The sequence below is a fragment of the Pseudopipra pipra genome, chromosome 1 (genome assembly GCF_036250125.1).
Source record: "Pseudopipra pipra isolate bDixPip1 chromosome 1, bDixPip1.hap1, whole genome shotgun sequence".
NCBI classification, from domain to species: domain Eukaryota; kingdom Metazoa; phylum Chordata; class Aves; order Passeriformes; family Pipridae; genus Pseudopipra; species Pseudopipra pipra.
In genome coordinates, this window is record NC_087549.1 from 12,714,220 (window position 1) to 12,740,500 (window position 26,281).

A 26,281-nucleotide genomic window follows, 5' to 3' on the forward strand; every position below is an offset into this window, starting at 1 on the left:
GGCTCGGCGGCTGCCTTCAACACTGATCACTGAAGGGATCAATAAAGCACTGCAAACTCTGCTGGTCCAAGGGAGGGAGTAGGTTGACATATGTGTGTGTGGTGTATGTTGGAGGCAAGAATTCACATACTTTTGAGGATGATAGGAAAGAAGAGGTGGGAAAAAGCACATGGAGCCATTCCCTCAGGCTAAAAGTGAGTACTCAATGGTTGCTAAAGAGTGGCTTACATGCCATCAATTCATCCACTGATTTGATCTTCAGTAACCAATTTATTCAACCATAGCCTATGCCAAGCTCCCCCAAAAATATATTTTGTCTGACCTCTGTCAAACACACCCATCGTCTCAATAGAAAATTAAGTTAGGTTAGTTAATTAAGATTATTCCCCTACAGCTGGTGATAATCTATGCCTGTGGACAGTGACAGCCAAGAACTCCCTTTTCCTCACTACATGTGATTATAAATCACAATTAGAAAGAAGGATTGTTTGATAATGGTAACCATGTAGATGTAACATAACATATAAATGTAGATGTGATATAGTTCTAATGAAATACATCTACATCTGGTTTCTACAGCATTGCGTGGATTGGCATTAATCATATCCTCCTAATTTTAATTCCTTCCTGGTAGGCAAACCTAACTTACCGACCTACATTATCCCACTTGCCCTGACAGTGTGATCACACAACATGAGGTATGGCTGAGAAGGAAATAGCTGTGGACATGAGAGACTCACCATTCCCATTATGTCATTTTCTAAAGCAAAATTTTGGTGTGATTTAAGTGCTGCTATTGCTGCACAAAGATTTGTGCCTCACCAGGCTCTGTCTCTTGATCCCTGTTCAAACCTAAAGAGCATGGGATTAAGCCAATGGGACATTGTGTATTTCCAGAGTAATATACAGTCATCAGTAGAGGAGGCGTGCAGTCTACAAATATAAATTACTAAAAGGTGGAATAAAAAAAAAAGCTAGTTCATTTGTAAAAAATGCTCATTTGAAAAAATTAATTTGTAAGATTTGCTTATTAACCAAACTAAACCAAACAAGCCCACTCTCCCCCTGAAACCTCATTTCAGAAATTATCCCAGAAGTGAAGTCCCCTATGCAGGACATACGTGTCCCTGAATCAAGACAAGGCAGCCAAGTGTCCGAGGAACCCAGAGGCGCTGGCAGCAACAGCTCCTCAAGGCACAGTGTTGAGGGTAGCCATGCTGAAGGACGGACTAGGGACACCCATGTTACCACTTAATTTTCTCTTGCCTCTGACAGTGCCAGAGAAATTCTGATATCAGGAAATGATGCTTTAGGACTCATGCAGACATCAAGGACTTGGTTATGTGTATGATGGTAGCAGAGCTTGATGAGGTAGCTCCTTGCCCAAATAAATGACGAACATTTATCATTCTTCATGAACTGCAGTGATAGGACAAGGAGCAATGGGTACAAATTGAAAGAGGGGAAATTTAAGTTAAGTATTAGAAAGAAATTTTTAACTATGAGGGTGGTTAGACACTGGAACAGGTTTCCCAGAGAGGTTCTGGGTGTCCCAACCCTGACAGTGTTCAAAGCCAGGTTGAATAAGGCCTTGAACAACCTGGTCTAGTGGAAGGTGCCCATGGCAATGGGGGGGGTGAGACTAAATTATCTTTAAGGTCCATTTCAACCCCTTAACATTCTATGATTCTATGGTCATGTTAAGCCTGGCTTACACTACATATTTGGCTAGTAGGAAGGCTGCTGTGGAGAGGGGGTCAAGTAGCCTTCTTGTCACCCTTCTGGCCCTCTGGCCCTGTTAGGAGCAGACACTGCAATATGTCCCTTGCCTGATGAGAGAGGCTCTGTAACAAAAGATGGTGTGACACAGATCATTTGGAGGTGGTTGGAGTATGAGAATGGGGCTGCCTAGGGAGGAAGGCCTGAAAAGGAGGAATGCCTGAAAGCCCCGACAGACTCCATGCTTGCTAAGTCATGATGTACTTTCAAGGGCACTTTAAACCATCAAAAGTCAGATTGTTGCTAAAAGCAGTTGTTTTGCCTTCACCTTGCCCAAGGTACTTCTTAACTTTTGCTGTTCCCTCTCCCCAGGTAATTAATTTCTGACCTAGGTTAGTTCTCCTGATGTAGGAAAAGGGACAGTGAGGGCAAGGGTGAAACAGCTGCTTTCCCTGCCACATCCAGGTTAAAACTGCTCACAATACTGACTTAAACTACCATCAGACTTGTTATTTGAGACAGATGGATCGTTCAAGGATCTTGGCTTTGATGCAGCATCCTAAAGCCACTCTCCCCTTGGAGCACACCTGTGCTCTAACCACTCACACAAGACAGATTCCCAAAAAATCTGCAGTCTAGGTAACCACTGACTTTAAACCATTTATTTGCACATGAGAAGCCCCCAGAGGGCTCCGAAGTTTTCCCACACGGTAAGGTAACGACAGGCGATAACTCGGCGAAGAGTCACCTCCGGATTTCCCAACGGTGTCTGGACACGGCTCCCTTTGTGGGCGCGACGCCTCAAAGCAGCGACCTTTGTGGTCCTTGAGAAAACAGCACGGCGGAATGGGAAGCTGATCCCCGCCATCCTCCCCCGCGGGTCCCCGCCAGGGCACGGCGAGACGCGGCAGCGCCAGCGCGGCCCCGCTCCGGCCCCGCGCCCGGCGCTGGGGGATCCCGGACCCCGCGCTGCTCCACTCGCCTCAACAGTGCCACCCAGTGCCTCTTTTGTATCATTTCAAGTGGAAACGGGGGCTCGAAAGCGGGGAAATCCGCCTTCAAGGCAGAACGGAGTCATAAGGAGCGAGTGAAAGCAACTGGCGAGCAGCAGTGGGGTGTGCTGTGAGCTGCGGGTGCCCCCGGCTACCGCGAACTATCGACAGAAAAGAGCGGACATTTCTGATTTAAAACAAAACAAGTGAACCCCCCCCAAACAAGACACCAAATCAAAACCCATGCCACAGTTTTTCAGTTTTTAAATGGCCTAACGTGTTTCCTGGCTTGTTTTAACGTGAGAGGCGGGGGTATGAAGGTCAGTGGGAGCTTCCTTGGGTCTTTGCTACAACAAATGCTCCTGTGAGTGAATGGGTAAAGCAGGATTGAAAACTGAAAAGTTCATCCATTCATAGAGGAAATTCCCTTATTAATAAAATCCAGCAGCAGCAATAACTGTCCCAGCCGAATAGTGGCTGTGGGAGGGACGAGTCCCACACCCCAAGCCCAGGGATGCAGAGAGTGGGGAAACTGGGGGCTTGCCCCCACTGCAGGGCATGAAGAGGAACCAGTTGGTGGCAACATATGTGTATTGCATTTCTCTGCAAAATTTGCAAGTAGCTAATTAAATTTCTGACGCTGAATCCTTGGCTGAGATCATTTCAATGGGCAGGGTTGGTTGCTTTTTTTTTTTCTCCTTACAGGAGTTCCCTCCCCTCCTTCTTCCCATCCTCCGCCTATTAAAACAACTCAAGTCTCACTTGTTAAAAGACCCCATAACGTGGAAGAGGCAGAAAAGCAGCAGCAGCAGCAGGAAAGAAAAAGACGTCTGGAAAATATTACCCGTTTGCTGCTGCTGCTGCTGAGAAACCTCATTGAAACTGTTACTCGGGCAGCAAGGTATCACCAAAGAGACTTTATCTGATGCTGTACATCTCAAACTTTCAGACGCTGCCTTGCAACTTCTCCAGGCTCCTGGCTAGCGGGGTTTGAAATAAGATCTTCAGCTTCGACCACGAGAAACTAACTCCTAATTTATTATTTCTAACTTTTTTTTAATTATTATTATTATTATTATTATTATTATTACTATTATTTGAGGAAAAAAATCCCACAACTTTGAGCTAGAAACTGAAGCAGAGAAAGACAGATACGTGGTAATTGTGAAAACACGTGGGAGAAAATGAGTAGGACTGACTAGCCTTAAGCGACTTTTTTTATTATTTTCATTTTTAATTATTTTTTATTTCTGAGCGTCTCAATAAGTCCGTGAAAAGTGCGATTTGATTTTTTTACCTCAAACTTGGAAACTATTCAGCGGGAGCAACGGTACGTGAGACCACACAGTTGGCTGGAGCCCCTCTATGACCAAAGGACAGAAGGACAAACAAGGTAGGTGATTTATGATTACGCTTCTGTCAGCTCAAGAGCAGAAGACCCCCTCCTCCCATCCCCACTATTCAAGGGAGGAAAGCTGAAACAGATCCCCAGAATACGAGTGGGGCTGGGGGAGGATCTTACCGGCTCTTACGCTACACCTATTTCAGCAATGAATAGGACCGTCGTGAGGATGAATGAGGTTTTCAGGTTCAACCCCTCCTCCGTGTAATCCGTTTAAGACATTGCTGAGCGCCAAAATCGGGTGGGGGGGGGGGAGCCACCAAAAACAAAACCTCTCAAAAGATCCTAAAATTAAAATCTAGAGCAGGTTAGGCAGCTGCTCCGCTGAGCCCAGAGGGGAAGGCGAGACCAGCTGAGACCCCAGGTGGGGTTCTCTCCGGCCGTTCCCCGGCTGTGCATCCAGGGCCAGGCGGGGGACGCGACAGGAGCGGAGGGAGGGATGGGACTGAGGGAGGGAGGCGAGGCGGCGGGCGTGGGGCTGGAGTAGGGCGGGCGTCCCGCCCCGGAGCGGGGAAACCAGCGCTCCCGAGCCGCTGGGGCGCCGCGCCGAGCGCGGAGGGCGGTTTCCCGAGCTCAGGAGGTTCGGGGGAGGCGGGATACGGGGGGCGGGGGCTGCCCGCGGGCTTCCAGCGCCGCACGCCCGCCCCGGCCCCCCCCGGCGGGGCGCCCGCCGGCCAGACCCGCGCTGGCGGCGGGGCCGGCCGAGGGAGGGTCGTACTTCGCGGGGGGCGAAGGCAGCGCCAGCGCAACCTGGGCCGGCCCTGTCGGGTCCCGCACGGCCCCGCACGGCGCGAGTCCCGCCACCCGCGCACAGCCCCCCCATCCCGGGCGGAGCGGGGCCGCCCCCCGTGACGTGGCGGCGCGGGGGATCCCCGGCCCCGCCCCCTCTGTGACGCAGCAGCACCGCCCCCGCGGGCGGCGGGGCCGGGGATCCCCCTCAGAGCGGCCCCGCCGAGCGCACGGCACCGCCCGAGGGAACTGCGCGGCCCCCGGGCCTCTCCCGCCTGAAAACCGCGTCCCTCTGTCCCGGCCAGCCCTGCTCGGCACCTGTCCGAGCGTCCGTTCGTGCCTCTCGGACACGGCCGCGACTCACCTCGCCACACTCCGTAGTAATGCTGGCAGAAGGGTGAAATGGACCTAGAGAGAGAATTTACCCCATTTCCCTTCCCCCGAGAGGACCCCAATGTAGTACAACACCCCTGATGGGCGTTGTCTTAGTCTAGAGGAGGGAAAACTGAGGGGGGATCTCATCAATGCACATAAATATCTCCAGGGTGAGTGCCAAGAGGATGGTGCAAGACTATTGTCGTGGTGCCCAGTGAAAGGATGAGGAGCAATGGCCATAAACTAAAACACAAGAAGCTTCACCTCAACATGAGGAATAACTTCTTTCCATTGAGAGTGGCAGGGCACTGGAACAGGCTGCCCAGGGAGGTTGTGAAGTGTCTCTCTCTGGAGAAGTTCAAAATGCACCTGGATGTGTTCCTGTGTCACCTGCACTGGGTGACCCTGCCTTGGCAGGGGGGTTGGACTGGATGATTGCCAGAGCTCCCTTCCAACCCCAACAGTTCTGTGATTCTTCAGGGCTGCAGTGATCCCACATCTCCCAGGGCTCAGCTGCTCCTCTTGTTTCACTCGGCTTCATAGTCTCCTTCCTCAAGGATCATTTTTCCATTGGCACCCATGCACTTTTTCAAAAGCACACATTGCATGTAACATGGATACCTCGGTGGTTCTTTTGGGGATTGGTTAGGTTACTTCACCTGAGGGTGATGGCAGTGAAATATGTTCTTTTCCCCTGAAAAACTTTGCAAAATTCAGCAACTCCTAGGCTAGAGGAGTTTTGTCTCTGGTGTCAATAAAGCCAGGATTTCATTTCAGGGTAGTAAATCTTTCTTACCCCTCATGCAACCAGAGAAAAACCTGAGGAAAGATTTTCCCAGTAGGAAGAGCAACTCTACTGGTTTCAGTGGAGTTTTCCATGCAAGTTCACTAGCAAAAAAACTAGTGGCATGAAAGGACATTTGCTTCAAGGTGTTGCTATTTAAGATTAGTGTATAAAGCAGTAAAGTAGTCCTCCATTCAGTGTAGTGGGACTTGACTAAGTCAAACAAGGTATGATCTGTGCTTTATAACCTAATTGCAAGATAATAAGCTGTATACACCAAATAAATATTTATTTGCTGGATTAAGTAATGAAATAGTCAAGTTTGTGCATCCAGGGACTTCATAACTGGCAACCAGAAAGTATTTCTGAACTATATTTTTGTTTAACCACAGTCCAAAATATCTGAGTACCAGTATGATTTACTCCTTTATTTATTTCTTAGAGCATTTGTCTGGGGGGAGTTGTTGTTGGTTTGCTTTTCTTTTCTTTTTGCTAATTTAACAACTAGTGTATCACTGTCTACATTACACTCAAATCCAACCAGCAGCTGTAAAATTCATTCCATGTTGGTTACTCAAACCTGTAAGAGACTAAATTTAGGCAGTTTAGTGGGAAACATACGTTAATCAGATAGGGGATTCTTGATTTGCTGACCAAAGCCTGTGAATACAGATACACTTTGCCATCATTAGTAATCCTGTTCTTTACTTTAAACTTAACCCAAGAGTTAATTTTAGTCTAATGTGAGCCCTTTCCAGAAGATCAATAGCATAACAAAATCTGGAAGTGATAAATAACCAAAAGTACCAGATATGGTAAGTGTGCTGTAATAAATATGTACAGATGGAGCATAACTCTTCAGTTTCCTCTCTGCAGACTGTAGAATAGAAGAGGGAGTCTGGACAGCTACTTTGTGCTTGTAATTAATGTGTACTTGGAATAATTTGTACTCCAAGGATAAATGATTTAATTTGCCATCAAAATGAGGCTAATAATGAATCTAAATATTGGCTGAAAAATTGTAAGCCTCCAACACCATGTACACACACTGAGTGTGTGTGTGTAGGGCCAGATACAGCATGTGCATGTGCACACAGATGCACACACACACACACACGTGTAATTGAAGCAGTTTCTCTGATGAAGTCGATGCTATTATTCTCATATGTAAGGAGGGGGGGTTAAGGCTTATAAAGATGGCATTCTTTGACTGTGAGCAAAATAGCCCTTGGTAGCTGTATGCACTTATAGCCATGTGTGTTGGCCTTTATAGTGTCAACCTCACTGATCTCAGGCATCCTACTGAATGAGAGTTGCATTTTTGTTGCAGACAAATCCCTACTGAGTATACTTTCAGGTTAATATAGGCAAGAAAAATAGGAAGTGGTGTGTTGGGTAACTAGAGAACTGGCGGATCCCATATCACCCCAGAAAGAGTTACATTGCAAAAATATCAGTAACCTAAGCCTTAAGAAGGGTTTTGTAGACCTCCAAAAACTTCCTTCATGATCATGATTCCCATTTTACAGGTGAGGAAGCTGAAACAGAGGGGTGAATTCACTTACCTAAGGTTATCCCGCACGTGAATAACAACACTAGGAACCAAATCCAAATTATCTGGGTCCTGATCAATTCTTAGATTCTCTAACATAAGAAATGCAGTGGTTAACACTGACCCATCTAACAACCTTCATAAGGGAAGTTAATCTGTATAATAAATTTCTCAAACATATAGATACATTTTTATCTTGAGTGTCCCGGAAATAGCATCTTCACAGAGAAAGATTTTTTTTTTTTACACCTTTACTACAGAACTGCAAGATGTATTATCCACTGATTTCCCTCTTCTGCAAAAATACCTAAGTGCACACTTATCTTTAATGGCATGCTTATGTGTTTTCCTCAGCATTAAGGTCCAGTACATATTCAAGAGTTCGCCTTTGATACAGGCACGTAAAAATGAGACATTTTCAAAGGTTGTCTGTGCTCAGCACTTCTGGTTTCAACAATGGTTGCACACAAATCTGACCTGTGGATCTTGTGTGAAAAGTTGATTTGTTTTATCAATTTAGTTTGAGTCGAGAGTGTGCTACTGAAGTCAATGCTACAAGTGCACTACCACCAACTAAATTGCTTGAGTTTCTATTGCAAAGCAATCACTCGGCACTCAAACTGGATTCTTCTTGAATGACCTAATTGCAAGCTACACCCCTGGGGGACACTTCTCAGGTTTTTAATCCATGGAGTCTGACTATACTTAGTTCAGAGTAAAACATGAAAATGTATGGAGGATGGAGTTGGGCCCTTAGCACCAATTCTTCCTCATTGCAGATCTGTTTCTGTAGTATTAGACTATTTGCTGATGTGACCATAGTCCTACATGTCTAGAGAGAGGCACAGATCTTTTGAACCTTTATGTGGTGGGTGGACCTTGGCTGGCTGCATAGTGCCCTCCTGGCTGCTCTATCTCTCCTCTCCTCAGCAGGATGTGGGTAGAGAAAATAAGATGGAAGATCACCAGGTAGGTTGAGATCAAGGCAGCTTAATAAAGCAAAGGCTGTGTGGAAAGAAAAGGAAAACAAGACATTTATTCTCTACTTCTCGTCAGCAGGTGATGTTCAGCCACTTCCCTGGAATTAGGGCTTCAGTACAGGTAGCAGTTGCTCTGGAAAAAAAAAGTCATAATTAATTCCTCCCCCTCCTCCTCATTTTAGCTTTTATATCTGAGCAGATGTCATGTGGTGTGGAATAACCTTTGGCCAGTTTGGGTCAGCTTTCCTGGTTATGTCACCTCCCAGGATCTTGCCCACCCCTAGTAAAATGGTGTAGGGGAAACATTGGAGAGACAGCCTGGATGCTGTGAGATGCTCAGCAGTAGCCAAAACACTGGTGTGTTCTCAACACCTTCCTAGCTATAAATAGCACTATGAGGACTGCTATGGGAAAAATTAACTTCATCTCAGCCAAATCCAATACAGGCAAAAAATGAGCACGTTTGTGATTGAACTTTTACTGTTGTCTCCTGGATAGATATTGACTTTTGCAGCTTATGGCTGCGATTTTTTAAAATGTCTTCAAATGTTTGGAATTAATAAGTCCTAATTCTTTCAAACAACCTTCCAAATCATTACACATGATGTACAAACTTTCTGTCTCCCCCTCTTGCTTTTTAATATTCTGGGGAAAACTATCCAGAAGTACTACAGGGCAATGTTTGAGTGTTGTGCATGAAAGACGATTTCTGACAGAGATGATGTAGTGAGCTGCATCCCCATTTGTTACAAGCAAACCTAAATTCAGTTTGATCCCCCATCAGTCACTGGTTCCATGTCCTGTATCAGCAGATGCCAGGTACCACCTGGTTTCTTCCTTTAAAATAAGTGAAGAGACTGCAAATAATATTGATGTCTTCAGACACCAATGCACATGGATATGTATTTGACCCTATCTGTTTGTTACCTTCTTGATGTATTAGTAAAAAAATAAGCTTTTCTTTTTTTCTCTATGCCTCCTGACTTCTGCTGTCTTCAGTTCCTGTTACTGTCAGGGATCCATGAAAGCTGATTAATAACCATATGGACAGACCCTGCTACATGATTTTGGAGTGGTGTTTTACCACAGAAGTCACCAGCATTCTTTGCTGAGGAAAGACCAAAGACCCAGCCCAAAGCAAGACATATGAACCTGCTGAATTTCAATCAAGTGTCTAGATCTTATTAAAGTTAGATCTATGTACAATAACTACAGTTAACTGCTAGCCTAAATATTTTTCAGAATAGAGAGAACTGGAGCATATTTTGCTATGTTCTTCTAATTTGAGATCTAAGGCATTATTCAGTCTGAGAAAGGAGTGTGATCTCTAGTGCTGCAGTTAATACCGCCATCATTATATGCAGAGGGTAGGTATATCACTCATTTGTTAACCTGATTTTTTTTCTGAAAATGATGTTAGAAGACTACAACTTTTAGTCATGCCAGTTCTTGATATTAATGTAGAGTAAGTTCTCCTTTGTCATAGGTTGGACAAAAAGATCCTATTTCTTGTGGCTTTATCAGGGTGCCAAAAGAGACACAATGCCAAAGAGTTCACTAGGTGGACTCTGATGCTGAGTACATGCAAGAGTTCATTTCTTGGCCATGCTTTTCCATAAGAGCATCCAAAGAAAGGCACATTGCGTCCTCCTGTACAGTCACTACAAGGCACATATATCCTTGGGACCTCTTAGTGAATCAAAATGTGTGAGTGAATCAGCAACAGCCTACACAGCATTAGGATTTAGCATATGACTTTCACATTTAATTTCTGCTAGATGTGCTGATGAGCACTGCTCAGCTCCATCCACGAAAGTAAACAGCTGCAATATAATGACAACAAATTGCTCAATAGCAGACTTTGAAGCCTCTTTACGTACACTCATCTTGTTTATACAAACCTGGACTCTGTTTGCTGGAGGCTGCATAAAGCTTGTACTGGGCTCAGCACTGTGGGGTTAGGGGAAGATGTGTGTAAAGGATCTAGGTGCCCAAATTGCAAAATAGAATTATTATATTTCACTGTGTTAGGCCAGGCTAGATGCTCATAACAGCACTGTCTGACCTAAAAATCTCTAATGCAGCTGCTCCCTACCCTTGGTGTTAGTATTTGACTCAGCAGTTCATTTTTGGTCCCAGACTTGTACAAGCATCATTTCCTTTTACTTTTGGCTCAATTACTGGAGAAGGGTGGAGAGTTTTTGGCTCCTTTGCCATTGTTTGGGCATGTTCAAGTTGATAAAGATCATTTCTGCTGGGCAAGCTATCAATAGCTCACGTGTTAAAGCTTGAGAATATTGAGCAACTTTTTCCAGAGTTCCTTGAGATTCAGTCAGTTAAAACACTATACATAAAAACCTCAATTGCACATACAAAGAGCAAAGTTTCTTTGATGAAAGCCAGGAATTTAGATCAAAACACCATTTATTTTCCTAAGGATGACAGTGAAAGGATAGAAAAAAATGCTGTTTTATTAGCACCAGAAGTCCATTTCTTGATTTTAAAAGACTGGGGGTTTGCAACAGAGGGAAGCTGGGCTGTAATGACAAGATCAGAGAATTATTCTTTTTTTTTTCCTTTTTTTGCAGAAGCACTTCACAGGTACAGAAGAGCAATAACAAATTAGTATAAAAGATGCCTAGTACAGTATATAGGCAGTCAGATGTAACCACTCCAGATCTTAATCTAAATCCTGTGACTCCTACCCATCGAAGCGGTCCATTTATTTCAGCCATATAATTGTTAATGTAAGCAGACTCTGGCCCCTACTCACTAATACAAATGTTCTATTTCTGGCAAGAGAAAAGAAGTGATAAACCCCAAAAGGGAAAGCAGAGTACAGCTGCACCATTAATGAGACATTTACCTTGATGTTTGTGACATTTTGCATGCTTGAGGAACTAGTAAACACACAAGCTATTTGACTTTAGGGTAATCTAGAAGGGGATCCGTTACTTAATCTCTTTTCTAAAGCAAGTCTAATTTGGGCGCTGGGTTTTAATTCATATATACCAGTGGAGGTAAGCATATCTTTTATTAGGCTTCTTTATCACCCCCACTGTGAAAAATTTTCAGACAGGCCAGAGCAGGGATGGTGGATGATTACAGCACCTGTCAGAGCCCAGCCATAAGTATTCAAGGAAGTCATAAAGATGGGGTCCGATTTCTTTAACAGTGCCTCCAAATATACATTTAAGAGGCTTCCTTCTGTCTTGAAATTTAAGACCCTAAATAGCCAGTGGAAAAAAAGCGAAGTCTTTGTAACCTCCGACTTCATGCTCATCTAGTTTTATTTTGATTTGGTAAGTGATTCCGTGTTGACTTTTTTTTCCAAGCCTATAACTTGTCAGACATATATAATTGATGACAGCTATGTTGCTGTAGCTTGGTAGTAATTTTTCAATGAAGAGTTAAAAACATATATGAGGTGAGGAAGTCCTGTTCCAACTTCAGCTTTGGCCAACAGATGGTGAAACAAATATGATCAGCAAATGAGCAAGATGATAGCAGCAGGGAAAACATGAATAATAGCAAGAAAACACAAATATTAAGTCCATTACTCTGAGAGGATCTACTTCAGCAAAATATTCAAGCATGAGCTTTATTGACTTGCAACACACTTGCTGGGTTAGCCTTAAACAGACATTATCTGTTTTATGTCCTTCACATTAAATGCATCCAGTGACAGAAAACATTGTCATTAACTTCCTGTAATTCTGAGAAAGCATAAAATTGTTAATGTGATTGTCAAGAGAAAGCAGTTAGGTAGCAATATAGTCTGCCTGTCTGCCTGTCTACGCTGTTTGTCTCGAGAATACCAGAGCACCCTCCATGCCAGCCACAGCCCAGAGCTTAGGTCAGAAGATTTTATAGGCAGGTAACCTAAGTATGTAGAAGTGGTCAGAATCAACTGATGTCCTAAGGAATTTCTGAGTCCAGGGTGGAGTCTTGGCTCTGTTAAATTTATGAGTATTTTTGCCACAGACAATCTAAGTCAAGCTTTAGCCCCTATACACACATGCTCACGTGTGCATATATCTATGTACACAAATGTATAAATAATACATTTTTGCAATGGTATTGAGAAGACCTTTTAAAGCAGATGTCTGATTATATAAATATAAATTATAAATATAGTCAGACATCTGTTTAAAAAATTATAAATACATTCAGACATCTGTTTTAAGAATGTCTTTCCAATATTTTTGCAAACATAACTAAGTGACCGAAACAATTCAGGGTGGGATGCGGTCATGACATGGATGGGGGATGAGGAGGGGCTGCCCAGACATTCAGCTGTTCCACTCGCCTGTGACTGTATGAAGCGAGTGATGGCCCAAGAGCCCTTCTCCAACCTCCTCAGGGAAATATGACAGAGCATCTCATCCAGCAAGCCTAGGCTGCCAAAATAAGATCCTGACACAGACAGCAACTTCTGTGAGGACATTACAAATAGCAAACATCTCTGCTACACTAAGTGTATTTGGGTCATGCTTTACATGCAGAAAATACTGCAAAGAGATGTTATGTTGAGCAAGGTGATGCCGTAAGTCTGTGAGCCAGAAGCTCAGGGTGTATCTGTTGCTGCTGAGATCTGTGTTGTAGCCATGTGAACCACTTATGAGATCTTACGCCAGCAAGTGGTGGCTCTGCTAACGGTTTCCCTACTTCTTTGCAGATGTATTGTGAGAGGTTTATATGTATCCTGAGAATACTTGGAACCACACTCTTCGGGGTGTCCCTCCTGCTGGGAATCACCGCTGCTTACATTGTAGGCTACCAGTTCATCCAAACAGACAACTACTACTTCTCCTTTGGACTCTATGGTGCTATCTTGGCATCACATCTCATCATCCAAAGCCTGTTTGCCTACCTAGAGCACAGGAAAATGAAACGGTCGCTAGAGACTCCAATCAAGCTGAACAAAACAGTTGCCCTTTGTATTGCTGCCTATCAAGAGGATCCTGACTACTTAAGAAAATGTTTACTTTCTGTGAAAAGATTGACCTACCCTGGAATTAAAGTTGTTATGGTCATTGATGGGAACTCAGAAGATGACGTTTACATGATGGACATTTTCACTGAAATCATGGGTAGGGACACATGTGCCACTTATGTCTGGAGTAATAACTTCCACGACAAAGGTCCAGGTGAGACGGAAGAGTCTCACAGAGAAAGCATGCAACACGTATCTCAGCTGGTCCTGTCCAACAAAAGTGTTTGCATCATGCAGAAATGGGGTGGAAAAAGAGAAGTAATGTACACAGCATTCAAAGCACTGGGGAGAAGCGTGGATTATGTACAGGTAGGTATTAGAGCATCAGGTCAGTGCCAATTCAAACACACTTTGAAAGAAAGCAGCTTTTGTATATTTTGTGCAGCATGTTAGAGGCTATCCTAGTCCCTGATGAACACAGTGCTCCTTTCAGTCTGTTTGGAAACAGCTTGACCGTTAAAAGGGTATTTTGCTAACTTTTAAAATGGCCTGTCTATCTGTGACTATGTTAAATCTGTTCACCAGCTACTGGAGAAATCCGAAATCCTCCCCCAGCTCTCAGTACTGCCCTCTCATCTAAATGGTTTTGCTTCACACAAAGACAGTGGCCTCCTGAAAACCCCGTCTATGCTCCTGTAGGTTAAGATCTTGGGTAAGGCTTTATTTTGTGAGGTTGTTAGTGGCCCCATGTAAGCAGACAGACAGGTATTTGATGGCACTAGGGAATATCTCAGAGCAATGGTGGAATCTGTAAAAAACATGAGGATATTTTAAAGGCATCAAAGGCTATGTGGAGTATTCAATAAAAGGGTCAATGTGCAGATTTGAAAGAAAGATTTCTCCAGCTAAAGCCTGAAGGAGCTTTTGCTTCATCATTTACAGCTGCATTACCTCACTCACCACAACTTGGCCTTTAAAGCTCTTACGACACTATTCACTTAAAAATGAATTAGGCTGGGTCCTCTCTCCCTGTTTTCAAAGCAGCAGAGGCACATTTCTTTCCAGCTGCCTTGGATCCCCTGAAAGATTGTCTGTGCTTTTGTCTTACTTACATGGGAGCACTTCTCACTCCTGCAAACAGCTCTGCTGATTGTAGGAAGGGGAAGAGGTCATGTATAAGGAAGGTGGGTGGGATCAGGATCTCTAGCTGGACACTAAGGTCCCTTCCTTATCATTCAAGGCCAACAAGGCTCATTTGACTAATACCACTGAATATGAAATGATCTTCCTAATGAACTACCCTCAGTTCTTCCTGCCTTCTCCCAAATGCAGAGCATCCAGCAGTCTCCTCCAGTGGAGCAGCAGCTCCCCGTGAGATGCTCTCTGCTGGCTCAGGGCAGCTGCATGGCTGAGCCATATGTGTTTCTGGGGTCTGTGCCCAGCCTTGTGTGGGTGTGTGCATGCTCTGCACAGCACAGCATCCACGTGCACAGTGTCCAAGGGATGTGGAGAGCCTGCCAGTAGCTGGGCTGAGACCAGTGAGTCTTCCATGCACAGGAGGGGCAGGAACTGAAGAATGCCAGGAACCGCTCTGTTATTGGAGCTGAGAGAGTAAGGCAAAGATTTAAAACCCGTCCCCTACCACTTCTCAGACTGAAACTAATTTATTCTCTGAAAAGAGTGGCCTTAAGTTCTCCATTGTCTGCACTTTGATTCTGTGCTGTAAGGAACTATGATGGGATAAAAATGCTGATTTTCTCTATTAGCATGGGTTTATAATCACTTCACACAGAAATACCAGATTGCAGAGAAAGAAGGCAGAGAGGAAGCTGATTCATTGCAAGTTTCCTCCCTTAGTCCAGGTCTTGCATTTTTCAGGGAACCTGGAAAAAATGTTTCTATTTCAACAGTTATAGCATAAACTGAGAAAATGGAAGAGGTATTTCTGGTCAGTTAACACTTCTGACTGGGCTCAGAAGTCCTAATGAATTAGTCAGGGACTGTAATACTGCTCTGAGCAAAGTTTGCAGTAATGACTAATGCCACAGTCACATCTACAGTTACATCTGTAATAGAAATGCAGCACCTTGGTGGCCCTGGAGATTACACAGTCATGAAGGAATGTAGCTAAAATGTGGCTTTGTTTTATGAATGAATGAAGGTTGAGATATTTTAAATGGTTCTTTGGGGGGACCCAGGGTAAATTACTTTAAACAGGCCCAACATATTAAAGGCTAAGCAATCTGCATCAATGATAAAGCACTTAAAAAAGTGGACCATTCAGCACCACTGCCCTCCCTGAAATTGTAGGCCTTGAAATTGTACGGTTTTTAAGACCCCACCTTGGGGTTATGGACAGGCAACCATAAGCTGTCAGACCAGTGCAGATAACAAGCTGTTGGCATTAGTTGTGTCTCATTAAGTACCTGAAACTGCTGTGTAGGCTTATTTCCATCCTGGAGGAGGTTAGCAGTGTGCAAGTAATCAGGTGGAGGAGTTAAATTGGCAGGTGTCATTGGTGCAGAGCTGGTTGCAGCAGCCAGGGTACAATTCATCTTGGCTTGATGGAGGTACCTGTGCGGACAGTCCAGCACAGTCTGAACTTCTCAAAGCAGCTTGGATAAGCTGTCACTGGCTACAAAAAGTATCTGAACAGCTCGCTTAAGGTCAACCGTCCCTTTCATGCAACTCTGTGATCCAAGGCAGTAATTTTTAGGTCACTCAGCCTTTATGTGGAAAGATGGCAAATTGCCTCTTAGGCTGTCCTGGGCCACCCCTGGCTGGGCAGACCTCAGTGTGTTTTATTTGGGTTCCTAATTGTCCGTATTTGGGAGTGTCCTCTTTTCACATGCAAAAACCTCATCCAGAGAAAAATAATGGCTTGTTAGGTTTGTCCCAGAACCCCAGACATGTCCACTGTGCTGGCATGCCCAGGACATGTAATGGTAACTTGTAAATAAATCCAGTGTTTTCCTCATTTCATATTAGTGAGGGTTCTCATGGGCAGGCCTTTCTGCTATAAAGAAATGCATCTGATGGGGGTGGTGGCTGCTCAAGGGACAGGTTCTGGGAGGGAAAGCAGAGGGACTGGGGGGGGAGCTGATCCCAGCCCACCACTCATGGTCACAAGAAATGGGATGCCTAAAGCTGCCTGAGCACCCTGGGAATTCAGCAAACTACAGATTACCTGTGCAAAACACTCAGCAACAGGTCTTTCCAGGAAGCCCCTGGTGAAATACAAGCATCCTTTCTCCTCTTCAGTAGAATTGTTATGCTCCCTTTCTATCACCAAGCACTGCCACTGATAACAGCTTTCCACTAAAGCTGGAGGCATACCTTGGCCAGGTTACAAAGGTGCTCCTTGGGATGAGTCCTTTGAGGAGAAGAGATGGAGGCATCAAGTTAGGGCAAGCTGGAGATGCTTGTGGCTTTTCTTCTGATGGAAGTATGAGAGCTTTCATCACCTTTATCCTCTTGGCCCCCTCTGAGGGAGCATGGAGGGGAGCATGCTGGCAGACTCCCAGCTGCATCCTGAGCTATGCAGCCCAACTATTCTGGGTAACCTCTCCTCTTGAGCCTGATCTATAGCAGAGCTTCAAAATGCTCTCCTCCCCCTTTGTCTGGTCTATACCAGACATGAAGGTTACTGCTCCCCTGGAGTGAGAGGGCTTGGGTTGAATTGAAAGTTTGCACAGAAGAACACCAAAATTAAGATACCTGATACAAAGTCTCAGCAGAATCTGTCTTAATATGTTGTTCATGCAGAGCTACTGACTTTAGCACCTACCAACCCCATCGAAATCACAGGAATCAGTGTGGGGACAAACTGGAAGCAGTATGAGAATTTGTAGGTCAGGATTCAGCCAGTCAGAGGGGGATTTCTGGGACAGTCTCTGCTCCAGTTCCTGGGCGTTGTGAAGTGAGTTCACACACTATGTGGCCAATGCTTTCAGCACCAGCAACTGCGACAAGGAAACACCCACTTTTTTTTAAACAGGCTGCAGCCCGTGCTGTTCTCCTCAGAGCAAATGAAAGCAATGCCAGCTGCCTTGCAGACCGGCCAGCCTGTCTGAGCCCTCCTCCTACTCTCCAGGGGAAAGCCAATTTCCTAATGTACACAGAATTTAGTTGACTAGGAGTGTTTGTGTAGCTGAAATGCCTTGCGTGTGTCATCTATTTCTGCCCTGATCTCATGGAGTACTGAACTTTGAGACTCATTCCTTCTGGCCTTACATATTTTTTATAAGAATGCCAGAGAAAAATAGCAAATAATTTCTATATATTAAATGTCAAATCACAGCACTACTAATAACACACCGTACATCTAAAATTAAAAATGAATTTGTGCTGGAATCCAAGATACGTATCTTACATGAATTGTGAGATTCACTTCTGTGAGTGAAAGAACTATTAGGTTTCTTACCAGACTCCTACTTGACTTTTTTCTTTCTTTTTTTATAACAAGTGTCTGGAATTTACCTCCTCACTCCTTCCCTCATATGGCAGTGGGAAACATTTGACCAGGGTGCTCCAACTGTGCAGCTGATGCAGGGAAACCCTATGCTAGGGCTCAATAGGAATCTGCTGCACACCCACAAACATTGTCTCACTCTGTGGTGCCCCATATCTTACTCAACGAAGCCAGCCCACTATGTTAGTAAAAAAACAGAGCTGATACAGAAGAGAGGATTGTTGGAGGGCACAACCTTAACAAGGTCTCTGTTTCATTCAGCAACACTCTTTGCTGCCTGGTACAAATGGCCTTTAACAGAAATATCAATGCAGTCTCCAAAGTCAGATTTAATTACATTCAGGAGAATATGCATTTAGAGTCATTATAACCACTCGCATGATTTTTGTTTTCTTCTTTAACCCATTTTTGTTCTCGTTTTGTCTTACTTGTAGGTCTGTGATTCAGATACAATGCTTGATCCAGCCTCATCAGTGGAGATGGTAAAGGTTTTAGAAGAGGATCCAATGGTTGGAGGAGTTGGAGGTGATGTGCAGGTGAGTACAACAATTTTCAGATTAACAGAGGGGTTTCAGCAATTATTTGCATTGCAACTGATTTCCCTGCCTGGAATAGCACTGAATATACTAGATGTCTACATACTATATGTGTATATATAATATGTGGTACCATTATAGAGGCTCTTATCATAGCTTGATCTTTCTGTCGATTGAATGGAAACTCTTATTCTTGTACGTGAGCACTGTGTGGTTTTAACACCCATAGCAAGCAAACAAATATTATTCTGCCTCATATATGTAAAAAGAAGGGCACTGGCGTTGTCAGGACTGTTGTGGCATCTTTGAGTCTCTGGGTATAACTGCTTGCCCAAGGTACCAAAGCAAAGCTATAGGGGAGCAGGGAACTGAGAACAGGTCTCTCAAAACCATGTTCAGCATCTCAAGTACTTCTATTATATTACTACTGTCATCCAAGATTGTTAGAAATAAAAGACATTTTGAAATGCTGTGCACTATGCACTCTGTGTGTTGCTGGGTTTCCCCTGCATCTCTGGCAGGTAGGGCAATGGAAAACTCCTGTGTCAGACCAGCTCCACATCTGTTAGGATTTCCAGCATTGCCAAGTTTGGCTGACAGCTACAGCAGAAGACTGTTGGTTCCTTTTGACGCAACTCCTTCTCCTGTATTTTATAAAGAAAAATGTGTATGAATATTTCAATAGGCCTTAGGATCAGTCCCCCATGCTCAGTTGGGCTTTTTATGTGACACAGAGAAGAAAGGCCATCTATATGGGCAAGCACTTACTAATGAATGCCCCAGTAGTCAGAAGTATTTCAGGCATGTGGCTCTCAACTCCAGAAATTGGGATTCACCCAGAAACCTGAATAACTTTGGAGCTCTAGACTGGCTACAACCAGGTATCACACTCACCCTATGCATGTGAGATGCCAGGCATGTGTGAATACAAGTGGAGGGAGGCAGCACAGGTTCAGCTGTGACAGTGAACATTCATAAGCATCTGCAGAGAGAGGTGGGAAGGACATGTGTCCTCTGGGAGGAAAGGTGACACAATGAAGGCTCTGGGCTTTTTTTTTTTCCCCAGTTCATTTTCCAGCGTACACCAAATGCATTTGAGCCAGGCTTGTATCTATCTCCAAGCCCTGCTGCTTCTAAAATATTCTGGAATTAAACTGAAACAGAGACAAGATTGGCCCATGGCCTTCACACCTGACAGAAATTAGGGTCATCAGAACAAAGACTACTCTTTTTTAGTTACAGGGCAATGCTTTCTAGTTGTAGAAGGCCACAGGTCCCCCTGAAAATCCCCACACTGAGAAGACATAGGTTCAAAGCTGGCACAGCCACCCTGCCACACACTTCCTTGCTGCATCTTCTGGCACAAGCTGTGTGCTGAGGACCTGGATGCAAAGCCACGGACTTCTACATCTGCAGGCACTCATACCTCCACTGAGTGTTCAGACTCCTAGACTGTGCTTATGTCGTATTTTAAGTGTAGGTCTGAGCTTCAAGTGAGCTTTGGGGTGTGCAGAAGAGAAAGACTGAAAGCTTTATGGAGGCCAAAGGACTACAGACTCTACTGGAATATCACCTTATGTCTTGGGACAAAGTAACAGGGTTGGTACTGCAGAGGCAGAACAGGTTGTTCCTCAGAGGGCCTACTGTTGGATATGGGGACACAGTCCAGGGTCAAGCCTCTGGGGCCTTACAATACCAAAACTCTAGGGCAAAGACCATGTGCTCAGCTTTTCTCATGCTCCTGTGCGAGAGCTTTAGGAAGGTTGGAAGAACTTCTGTGAGTCCCAAAGATGGGTGTGGGGAGGAGAGCAGCAGGAGGCCATGTCTGGGACTCCACCAGCTCTTAGAAATGTCTGAGTCCAGCAGGTCTTTAAGTGGGGACAAAGGGGAGGGAAGAACGAGACAGAAAAGAAGGAAGCTTCTTGGTGGAGAAAGGAAAATGTGTGAAGAAAAAGAAAATATCTTGGTGGAACATACTTTTGGTAAGGCTTCATCTCACCCTTCCTGTCAACGTCCTGGCTGAGCTGTTTGTGTAACTCCTGGGTTTGCCATGAGCTGGACTCAGGAGTGAGGTTCCCACCACCTTTGGTCCAATGGTTCTCTAGCCTCTGCACATTTCTTATCAATCCAATTTGCATATTTTCTGTCTCAAGAGCTCATCTAAAATGAAAACTTTTTTTATTTTGCAGATTTTGAACAAATACGATTCCTGGATCTCCTTTCTGAGCAGCGTGCGATACTGGATGGCATTTAACATAGAAAGAGCCTGTCAGTCCTACTTTGGCTGTGTACAGTGCATCAGCGGACCTCTGGGAATGTACAGAAACTCTTTACTCCATGAATTTGTGGAAGATTGGTACAATCAAGAATTTATGGGCTCCCAGTGCAGCTTTGGAGATGACAGGCATCTAACTAACAGAGTGCTAAGTCTGGGCTATGCAACAAAATACACCGCTAGATCCAAGTGCCTTACCGAAACACCGATAGAGTATCTCAGGTGGCTGAATCAGCAGACGCGCTGGAGTAAATCCTACTTTAGAGAGTGGCTTTATAATGCAATGTGGTTCCACAAGCACCATTTGTGGATGACCTATGAAGCTGTAATCACTGGATTCTTTCCTTTCTTTCTTATCGCCACAGTCATTCAGCTCTTCTACAGGGGAAAAATCTGGAACATCCTCCTCTTCCTGTTGACAGTTCAGTTAGTTGGCCTGATAAAGTCTTCCTTTGCCAGCTTCCTTAGGGGCAACATTGTCATGGTTTTCATGTCACTCTACTCAGTGTTGTACATGTCAAGTTTACTGCCAGCAAAGATGTTTGCAATTGCCACGATAAACAAAGCAGGGTGGGGCACATCAGGAAGGAAAACCATTGTAGTTAATTTTATAGGACTCATTCCAGTCTCCATTTGGTTTACAATCCTCCTAGGTGGCGTAATTTTCACGATTTACAAGGAATCAAAAAAGCCATTTACTGAGTCAAAACAGACAGTTCTCATCATTGGCACAATACTCTATGCATGTTACTGGGTTATGCTTTTGACTTTGTACATGGTTCTTATCAACAAATGTGGCAGGCGGAAGAAAGAGCAACAACACTACGACATGGTGCTAGACGTATGATGTTTCCGTGGGAAGTTACCCAGAGTTGTAAAGCAACCCAACGACCTTGTAGTATCTGTGGCATCAGACATATGTTGCCAAGGGAAATGGATCACTGCTGCTGGGAATAGGACACATATTCCTCTGGGTTCATTTTCATCCTGCCAAAGTAAGAAAAAAAAACAATTTTTTTTTTTCCAAGGGGGGGAAGACACAAACCACACAGTTTCGACCTGTTCGCAAGAAAATGGGAGAACTTCTATGTTTATGCACTTTTTTATTGTGCATACGCCTGACAGTGTTACGTTCTATATACCTCACTGGTCATGCTTAGGTGTGTGGACAGACAGGAAAGGATTTTGGAGAATTTGGAAAAGGACCTTACAACCCCTTGCAACCTAATTTATGAACTTCTCTTTTTTTATAGTTCTGTTTATAGGAAGGGTCTTTTGTTTTAGGCTGCCAAATGTAATGCCAAAGGTAAATTTTAAGAGGCCATTGGCTGAGCTGTATTTTTATATTATTGTATTATTTGTGTGTGTGTATTTTTAAGCCAACTTTTTTTTTAAATCACATATTTTATATTTTACTATCTGCCAAAAAAAGCTGCCTCCCCAACATTTTGTTCTTTAGCCTTTTTAAATATATTTAGGGAAAAAAATCATACTTTCTCACCTCAAATTTCTGCTGAAATGATATTGTTCACAACAGAAAAAATAAAAAGTCTCTGCATTTTTGCAACTAAAAAGTCTCTCTGCATTTTTGCAACTAATGAATGGTTATTTCTGTGAAAAAGCATTTAAATGTGCTCTTTTAAGACATTTACTAGGAAAGGCCCAACATTGTCAGATTTTGCATACAAGCATATTTGTGCATAAAAAAGGCCAAAGGGGTAGATATGTGCAATTTGGGGTTTTTGTTTAGATAACATTGTAAAAGGGAAATTTGGTTCTCTGCTGAGAGCTTAATATCCCTAACATGCACAATAAACCATAAGGCAAGGCAGGCCTCTCTGCCACTGGAAAAGACATTGCTATAGGAAGACTCCCACTGATTTTATATAGGACTTGAGGAGTCAAAAACTTCTGATCTGGAAAAATACTGGGCACCCAAAAGTGCTGTTGATTTCACTGATGGTTGTAGTTGTTAATACTCTGCTAGTACCAAGCAGATAGTTCAGATTTTTTATTTAAAAAAATACATGGAAGGAAAAACTTATCAACACTTTCAAAATGTGTGTGGTGTACTATAAAATTTCTGCAGTGCCCTTCATATAGTTTACAGAAAATACAAACATCAACTTCTCTGACATCCAGTGTAATACAGACCCCAGTACTGAGCCCAATCATTTGTGTTTGACTAGAGCATATCTACTAGAAAGGAAGCCAATTTTTTAATCAGAAAACATTGAGGCTTAGCAAATTCATCACTTCCTTGGTGCCTAATAATCAGTCTTGGACATTTATTTTGGACCATGGTTTTGAGAAATAATATTCAGGACTAAATTCTGCAATCCTTCACCAGCCAAAGGAATGTGGCATTGAGCCTTAATATACTCTATAAAGAGCAACAGAAAGCCAGCTGCCCTTTTTAGATTCTGGTATTAAAAGCACTGTGGTAAAGCAGAAATCAGCATATGATGCTTAAAGAACTTAGAAGCGTTTTCAGCTTCTCTATTTTATGCAGACATGGATAGATTCTGCTGTAGAATGAACTGCACACACACTACCTTATTTGTCTGATTATCTTGAGGTACATGATTGCTTGAAAGTCATATTAATATTATGTTAATGATTGGAGAATTGATTCATGTTAATTACAAAATAGAACAGTATTAAAAAAAAAGCAAAAGAAAAGGTAAAAATAAAAAAAAAAACTTGGCTATGCCTTTTAACTATTTATGATGTAAGTTAAAGCTTGGGTTAACATTCAGACGTCAAATAAATCTTCTCATTCTATAAAAAGATTGAATAAATTGCCTGTATTTATTCTAGCAATTATTCAATGTCCTTCCAGTATAGGTTGTATATTATAATTGCTACTTTCATAAATAAAATATTTTTGATAAGATCATGACTAATTCATGGTATTTCTCATCAGCACTCGCGCTTTGAAGCCACAAATCTGCACAGTTTGAATGCTGTTGTTGTCATGTCACCAGCCTGATTTCCAAGTGGGAATTTGCCATTGTACCAAGCCATCGAGCACTCATGGAATGTGTGCCTGAGGAAACCAGGGCTGGTCCCTGCTCTGAGAGGCAGCGCAGTACATGGGGAGCACTCAGAGTTTCTGCCCACCTCTGCCAGCAGCTGCTAGATCAATTCGGTCAAAACACTTCCTTCCCTTTTTCCTCAGCTTCCTGATTTGTAAAACAGGAATAGCAATCCAACTTGCAATCCCAAGCAATCCTTTTGGGAAAGCACTTCGAAGTTTATGGCCAAAGTACTTTACATGAGAGGTGATGTTTTCCAACCCTCCTGCCCGCTGAATGTTACCACCCTCCATAGTTGGGGAAGCAGAGGAGGACAAGTATGTGGCCTTCTCCTGCTCCTCATTACTGCTGTTTATCAAGCCCCCTTTGCCCTGACACAGCTGAAGTGCATGTGTATATTTTCTGTCACTGAGAGTTATGGGCAGCAGCCACTGACACAGGGACAGAGGGAGCAAAGTGATATCTCATGCATCTCTCAGACCACAACAGGCTCATCACAGGTCAATTACTTAAGAGACAGCTTCTCAACCCTCAGTGCTTGTTACTCTATGTCTACATACTGTGCCCAGTATTGACTTCCCCAGTACAGGGACATCATGGATAAATTGGGGCAAGTTTGGTCCAGGGACAGTGTGATAGTTTGATTTGAAGGGTCTGAGAGAGCTGGGCTAATTAGGCTGGAGAAGGGATGGCTTTGGCAGGAGGACCCTAAGCCTCCCCAATACCTGTAGGGAGGTTTTCAAGAGCATAGTTCTAGATCTTCACAGTGCTGCTTGGTGTGAAGATGAAAGACAACAAGTTTGAGTGGAAAGGGCTGAGGTTTGAGGTTCAGCCTGGGTATGAACAGGGACTTCTTCCCCCTGAAGACAGTCAGACATCTAAGCAGGTTGCCAGGACAATGCAGCCTCCATCCTGAGAGTGTTTCAAGACTAGACTAAATAACACTGAGGTGCCTGATCTGACCTCAGAGCTGCCCCTGCTTTAAGCAAGAGGTTCAGTTAGTCCTACACTACTTCTCCTGTTATCCTTTCTGAAGTAGGTGCTGACAGCTCCCACCCACACGGAAGTTCATTCCCATCTCTGTTCCCTGCGCTGACCCCAGATACAAACAGCTCAGCAGCAGCTGGTACAGAGTACCCAAAAAATCTGAGCCCGTCCTGTGACTGTGTCACTCTCCTCACTGTGTTTGTGGCTGTTTAAAAAAAGGTTTCAGCAGAAAACTAGACTAGAAAACAGTTCTTAATTCCTGTTTTTCGTGAATAGCAAATATATTTGTGAGATCTCTGTCAAAAGAAGAAAACATGTTAAAAGAAAAATTTGATCTTATCAAATTCATTTCGGACTTTTTTAAAAACACTGGGGTTTTTTTCACCTCTGATAGACAGATGGTGCTGAAAAAATTCCCACAAACTATGAATGCTATATAAAAGTCTAAAAAGAATATTTTAAAAAATGCAATGAATTGGCAATATTTCAAGTTATAAAGCATTTCCATAGTAGAGTAATTTGGATTTGAGAGCATCTGTTTGCAGAGGTCAGATGTGAGTCAAAACCTATGATAATCAGAGGTGCAGCAGGGAGAAGGACCCCTCCTGTTCTGTCTGCTAACAAGCTTCATTTTGGCCAAGAATCAGGTTTCTTTCAATGGGAAATGCATGAATATGTAGCAGAAATTTTCTAGGAGGCAGAAAAATTCCTGTCAGACACATACTGCCAAATATGTCCTGATGCACAAGCTGTTGAGAATCTGTCTGTTAAAAAATTTGGTCTGAATTTTATTCTTAGCAAGAGATATGATGGTGAAAAGGAGACAAAAGCACTGAAAGCTGTTGATGTGGTTTGGTATTACTGACATTGAAGTTGGTATTACTTCTTTGAAGTTAAAATGATTATCTTAAATATAGTACAGTTTTCCTCTAAATTTTATTTGGCCTAAGTTTGCTATTTTAGTTTTGTATCTGATGGATGGGTGCCACAAGTTGTTGCTGCTTCTTCCAGCTATGGAAGAAACATATTATACTTTATATAATATAGTATTCTGTCTCTGTCAAATAAATCCCACTTACTCTCCTAGAATAACACCAAGATTTCTATAAGTTACCATGACTGCATACAGGAAAATAACCTTGTAGTTACATTTAAAATAGATAAATGAGAGACCCAAGCCAAGTTTCTGAGCTTTGGTACATGATAATGCTCCGTACCGTTCAAGTGTAAATATAATCCATGGCATGTTTTTGCCATGGGCCAGAAAGTCCTGCCCCAGAAAGTGCTGGACACAGCGTGGATTGATATATGGAGCAGGAAACAGCCTGGTTTGGGAGACCGTAGAGCTTAGGTGTGATCCCTGTCATCAGTTGTTCTCAAGATTGGCAATAGTCCCTGGCTTTTTTTTTCACTGGATTGTGTATAATATCAATACCCCACCAAGGAGGAACAATGCTTATTCTCTCAGGAGGTCTACAGATGTGATTAGTTCTGCAGCTCTTGAA

At 43.5% G+C, this 26,281-nt stretch overlaps 1 protein-coding gene across 1 annotated transcript; it reads left to right on the top strand.

The window, feature by feature from the left end:
* Positions 1-3,471: 3,471 nt before the first annotated feature.
* HAS2 (hyaluronan synthase 2) lies at positions 3,472-23,647 on the top strand. Its single transcript, XM_064645832.1, has 4 exons — positions 3,472-4,104; positions 13,212-13,838; positions 18,375-18,476; positions 20,666-23,647. The coding sequence occupies exons 2-4, from the start codon at positions 13,212-13,214 to the stop codon at positions 21,596-21,598; spliced, it is 1,662 nt and encodes a 553-aa protein (XP_064501902.1). The 5' UTR covers positions 3,472-4,104; the 3' UTR covers positions 21,599-23,647.
* Positions 23,648-26,281: the final 2,634 nt, after the last annotated feature.

What these genes read in the sequence shown, in the direction of transcription:
- HAS2 (XM_064645832.1), top strand. Translation starts at nt 13,212, where the DNA reads ATGTATTGTGAGAGGTTTATATGTATCCTGAGAATACTTGGAACCACA. An exon ending in GAAGCGTGGATTATGTACAG is followed by an intron (nt 13,839 to 18,374) that starts GTAGGTATTAGA and finishes TCTTACTTGTAG; the next exon opens with GTCTGTGATTCAGATACAAT. An exon ending in GAGTTGGAGGTGATGTGCAG is followed by an intron (nt 18,477 to 20,665) that starts GTGAGTACAACA and finishes TTTATTTTGCAG; the next exon opens with ATTTTGAACAAATACGATTC.